The 6,013-nt window shown below is 44.2% G+C and overlaps 1 protein-coding gene across 1 annotated transcript in view; it reads right to left on the reverse strand.

Moving 5' to 3' along the window:
* The window catches only part of SEL1L3 (sel-1 suppressor of lin-12-like 3 (C. elegans)), a 114,498-nt gene that overhangs the window by 100,237 nt on the left and 8,248 nt on the right, over positions 1-6,013 (reverse strand). Inside the window, exon 2 of the mRNA XM_012664202.1 lies at positions 1,162-1,732. Coding sequence (XP_012519656.1) covers positions 1,162-1,732 — 571 coding nt within the window. The remainder of the gene's footprint in view (positions 1-1,161; positions 1,733-6,013) is intronic.

Consider the following 6,013-nt stretch of genomic DNA (forward strand, 5'->3'; position numbering starts at 1 on the left):
AGAGGAAGAACTTACAGTGTGTGTCCTTAAGTCACCCTGTCCCAGTCCTGTTGAAGACTAGGAGGTATCAGGCAAGCTCGTCCTGTACGAGGGTCTGCTGCCACAGGCTCATGGATTTCCTCACTCACCAAGCCTGCCTTGGGATCTGGTGACAGGAACTGTAGGACCAAAGTCCCTCCAGCTCTGCCCCTGGCCCAGAGAGTCTCAATTTTAGGATATATCAGAGTCATGAGGAATGTGTTAGAATGCTGATCCCAGGGCCTTGCTCCCACAGATCCTGACTGGTCCTAGGGCCACACTTTTGGAAACACTGCCTGGGAGCCTACCGCATCGGGAGAAGAGCAGGCAGGCAAGTGGCATCCATGGAGCAAGGTGCTCCTCATGCCCCTGAGAGAACTTCAGAGCCCCACTTCTCCACGTATGCCAGAGATCCTCAACCCCAGTTCTGCTGGCAGGAGAGCACCGGGAGCCTCCTGCGTTGGTCCTGTGGAGGCTGGGACCACATGGCATTTAAGATAAAATGCATCATAGCTACTTTTTACTGCATGCTGATCATGGACTAAGCACTCACATCTCATTTAATCCTCACAACACCGCTCTCAGTGAATTACTCACTATCTCCATTTTACAGATGGGAAAACTGAGGCTCAGAGAGTTCCAGGGTTACACAGATAGAAATTGACAGAGCAGGGGTCAAACTGTCAAACTCAGCCAGGATTTGTCATTCTGTGATACAACCTCTCTGTCTGACACAAAGGCTCCTTCAGGTTCTCATCTCCTCCAGGATAAAAAAGAACAGAAACCTCAGAGAAGGTTGGGGACAAGGGGGAGGGGAAGAAGATTGTCCCACTCCTTGTTTCAGTGGTGTTAGTCCTCCTTTCCAACTTAAAGCAGATCTAACCTCTCAAAGTCTCCCTTCCATAGCCACTTTGTCCCTCCCTCCCTTTCATCTTCCGTCCAATTCTCTCCTAATCTTTCTCCTCTCTTCCCCTTTTTATTTTTCTCCTTTTGTCTCCAAAGTCCAAAATTACAGACCCAGTGTGTTCCTCCATTTTCCTTTTCTCCCCACTGCTAATAGAAGAATCTTCTCTTGCCAGCCTATTACAATACAGCCTATCTGAAGACATCAGAATTAGGTTCCTAGCAAGGCAAATGACCTACCATTTTCCAGAGGACACTGTGGAATCTTGTTGGCCTGAAGGTTCCAAATATAATCCATGTTCCACTCAAGGCACACTTGATGATCTTTGAAAGGGCGTTCGAAAGGCGGGACTGTCTTCAGCAGAGTATAATTCTTTGCTACGGCGTGTAGCAAGTTTTCCTCCCATTTAACATTCGAGTCTCCACCGCTGTATTTGTGAGTGATCCAGGCGCGTAGTATCACCGCAGATACCGAGATGGAGTGTCTGATGAAATAGTCATCTCTGTAAACCATAATGCTTGGAAATTTCACATGCACTATTTGTGTCCTGCTGGTGTGAAGATGTTTCTCGTTCTTCCACCTTTTTTTGTACACGGGAATGCTACTTCTGAACTCAGATGAAACAACCGCTTCCAAATTGACAACACAGGGCTGGGAGCACAAGTACTCCACCGAGACTTCAGAAACATTGCGAACGTTTCCTTCAAAGACAGTAAAATAAATAAAGTCTTTGTAAGCCACGCTCTGCTCTGCTTTGGGTAGCACTGATGTCGTCAGAGCAGTCTGCCTACCCAAAGATGGTACAAAATTCTGAAAAAGAGAGAAAAAAAGTAAGAAATACAGAAAGTTTAAAATTATCATAGTAACAGATATGTGAATCACTATTTTCCTGGGATAAAAAGTATCAATCTACATAAAGCAATGAATGTGGAAGATGAAAGATGTCGAAACCACTGCCAAATAATTGGAGAAAAACCAACAAAAACACAGAGATTAGGCTGCGTTAAACTCTCTCCCCAGACTCAGTGGCATCTGCTGATCAAAACGTGACTTTTGAAGCTACGTGGCCATAATTTCAGAGTTGGTTTCCAAATGGAGGAGCTAGTTCACAACAAATCCAGCAGCAACTGAACCTGCCTTAGAATGAAAGAGAGATAACGCAGCTTCAGACCTTTTCCAGCTATTGTCCTGACTTCAAATGGTGGGTCAGATGTTGCCAAATCAAAGGCTGGGAGAAGAGTTCAAAGGGCACCCTCGAGGGAACATAACCGGGATGCCAGCCTGGCTCATTTTTCTCTAGTAAGTTCTAAGCCAGGACAAGCCTGCATGACGGATGGACCAGCGGGAGGTTTCTACTGCTCCAAATCACACACGGGCAGGCTTGGACTGTGGACCGTGTTTTCCGAGCCTTTCACCATGGATAATGCCATGTGATGTGCCAAGAAAGATTTTAGCTGCATGTTTATTTATCTAGTCATGAAATGAAACCAATGTTTTGAGCATGAGGTACTGATATAAGGGTGCTAAGAGCTCTTCTAAATATGGCTGTGTGATTCAGGTATCTAAAACACAATAGCAGAAAGGTCACTTTGGACCACTTCACACCCATTAGGGTTGCTATTTATCAAAAAAACAAAAAATAACAAATGTTGGTGACGATGTGGAGAAATGGGAACTCTTGGGCACTGTTAGTGAGAATGTAAAATGGTGCAGCTGCTATGGAAAACAATAGGTCAGTTCCTCAAAGAAATTGAACATAGGATTACCATATGATATGATCCCACAACTTCACTTCTGGGTGTATACCCAAAAGAGGCGACAGCAAGGACTTGAAGAGATGTTTGTACACTCATGTTCATAGCAGCACTTATTCACAGTAACTAAAAGCAACCCCAGAGTCCATCAGTGGATGAATGGATAGACAAAATGGGGTATATACACACAATGGAATACTATTCAGCCCTAAAAAAGGAATGAAATTCTGATATATGCTAAAATACAGATGAATTTTGAAGACATGATGCTAAGTAAAGCAAGATAGACACAAAAGAACAGTGGATATTGTATAACCCACTTATATGAGGTATCTGGGTAGTCAAAATCACAGAGACAGACAGTGAAATAGAGGTCCCCAGGGTCTAGGGGGAGTGGGGAATAGGCAGTTAGTGTTTAATAGGTCCAGACTTTCAGTGATGAAAATAGTGCCAGAGATGGAAAGTGGTGATGGGTGCACAACAGTGCGAATTTACTTAACGCTACTGAAACTGTACACTTCATGGTTAAAATGGTACATTTTATGTTATAAATGTTTTTGCCAAAATTTTAAAGAAAAAGGTCACTTTGGTCTCCTCCCAGGAAAGAAGAAATAAGGACTCTTTTTTTCCAATTCTGGCTTAAAGCTATAGGAGAGGCAAAGGTGAACAAGACATGAAGTCTGGGATCAGGAAATCACGTCTACAAATAACAGTGATGCAAGCGGAGCGCGGTCCCTGCTCCAGTCAAACTATGAACAAGCCCGAAGGCACATAGCACCAGAGAGAGTAATTCTGACTTGGGGGGTCTAGGACCAGGCTTTATGGAAGAAATGGTATTTCAACTGGGCTTTGAGGGATGAAGAGAAGTTCTTCAGATAGAGATGCAAAGGAAAGGCACTGCAAGTGGCGTAAACAGCATAAGTGGGGCAAGAGACAGGGAAGGGCAGGTATATTCAGGGAACAATGAGCAGCTATGTGGACATGGGGATGGGGCGTTGAAAAGAAAGACAGGGTTTGGGCCCTGGAGAGCATTGAATTCCAGCCCAAACAACGTGGACTTTCATTCTACTGACAGCAAAGAATCAATGAAGGTTTCTGTAAAAGGGGGTCTTTCCCTTTTAAAGCAACTGACATTAGAAACAAGGCTAACAATCCAGTAGAAAAACGAGCAAATGACACGGTTCATTGATACGTGAATTCTCACTCATAGCAAGAGAAATGCAAATTGAAACTACACTGAGATACCATTTTTAACCTATCAGATTCACAAAGATCAAAAAGTCGGATAACACATTATACTAGCCAGAGCGCAGGGAAGCACGCCCTCTTACGTATTGCTGGAGGCAGTAATCTCTACCAGGCCAATCAAGCAATAGCTAGCAAAAGTATAAATGCACCCACCCTCTGGCCCAGTAATTCCACCTATAGGAATTTATCCTACAAATACACTCAAATCTCTGCAAAGTGAGTTATGTATGCATAAATTTTCACTGCAGCACTGTAATAGCAAAAGATGGGAAGCCTAAATGCCCATCAAGAAGGAGCTGGTTAAATAAATTGTAGTACCTCCATTCAGGGAGTACTATACAGATATTAAAAACAGGAAGATCCTCATGTACGGATAAAGGAATAAGCTCTAAAGGGTTTTTATTTTTTTAAAAAACAGGTTCCTAAGTACCACTTGGGTTGAATGTGTGTGTGCACGTGCGTATTCACCCAAATACACTTATCACCGGTTGCTCCCATGGGCAAGGATGCTGCAACAGGAGACAGGATAAGAGAGACAGATGCACTGTACATTCTTCCTTATCTTTTGAATTCTGTATCAAGTGAATTTTTTTAAAGGGGGAGGAGTGAGAAGAAAGCAGCCATCCTAAAAGGTGAAAGTGGCAAATGTGGCTTCTGCAAATGGCAGAGGGAGAACAGGCAAAGGGACAGCCATTCCTTTCGATGAGTCATGGGAAATCTGTGGGAAGACAGAGGGGGTCACAGTCCACACTGTCTGCCCCGGCAGGGAGAGGTTTAATTGTTTTATGTTCTTGTTTATACTGCCAAATTACAGGGGGGGCAGCAGTAAACAAATATAAAAATAATCTTATAATTACAAGTAGAGAATGTTAGAGGGGATGAGCCCTGGTGATGAGCCGGTCCACTCCCGCATTCTGCAGACAGCCGAGAGGTGATGTTCGCCAACACCACCAGGCTGGTGGGTTAGCAGAGGCAAGCCCCGGAACCTGGCTCCTTTCCTTCCCTCCACCCACTCACGCATTCCCCTGCCCATCGCACAGAACTGCAAGACTACACGGTCCCCATTTCCCGGCTGCCTGGGAACTCCAGGCTGAATCCTGCTCCCACACGAATAGAGACACGCCCGGTATTCGCCCACAGTGGCAGTTCATTCATTCAGCCAGATGTGCCAAGATGTTGCCCCCACTCTCAAGAGGTGAGTCAAGCTGCGAAGCTCACAGCAGCGTTTCACCCAAAGCCAGCAGTCACCGGTGCTGAGGAAGTTGGAGCAGAAGAGAAGCACGAGCAGCCGGCGCGCCGTATTTCAAAGCACACCCCCGAACGCTCCCCCCACGAAATCGACAGGAAGGACACATTGCTTATTTAGGGAGACAACAGGCAGCACAGGGTCCAGGACATGCCATGGTATATTAAATATCACACGTGTGCTTTTCTGAAGAATGACTTAAAACCTCTTCCTCATTCTTTTCACATATACCTTAAAAACTTACCCAGACCCAGCTCTCCTGCTTCAATTTTTTTTTTTTTTTGGTCACATTTTTAATGCCGATGCTAGGAACTCCAGTGAACATCTCTTTTAAACAGAACAACCATTTGATTTCACTAGAAAAGTGCAGTTAACAGTAATCATGTTCATTATAGCACATCTTAATGCTAAAAAGGCATCAGCCCACTTTTCTCCATTAATAAGCACAGCCCGCTGAGCAGAGATTTGGTGTTGGCCATGCTCATAACGCTGCAGATAAAGAAGGTATACACACCTCACCATGCACCTCTCCGGAGCCTTCCCTCCAAATTCTGCCTCAAAGAAAAGCTCTGTAAACTCATACGAAGATTACTTTATTTTCACCCATTTCAAAGTCTCAACTGCAGTAAAAGTGACCCAAGAGATGTGGCTTTTAGACACATGCTATCCACCCTGAGTAGGCACAAGTCATATTGAGCCCTTGTAATGTGGCTAGTCCTGACATGTGCAGTAAGTATGAAATGTACACTGGATTTCAAAGCCTTAGTATAAAAAAAAGGCTGTGAAATATCCCATTAATAATTTTTATATTGTTTGTATGTTGAAATGATATTTGGATACATT

The sequence above is a fragment of the Propithecus coquereli genome, unplaced genomic scaffold (genome assembly GCF_000956105.1).
Source record: "Propithecus coquereli isolate 6110/MARCELLA unplaced genomic scaffold, Pcoq_1.0 Scaffold87, whole genome shotgun sequence".
Lineage (NCBI taxonomy): Eukaryota > Metazoa > Chordata > Mammalia > Primates > Indriidae > Propithecus > Propithecus coquereli.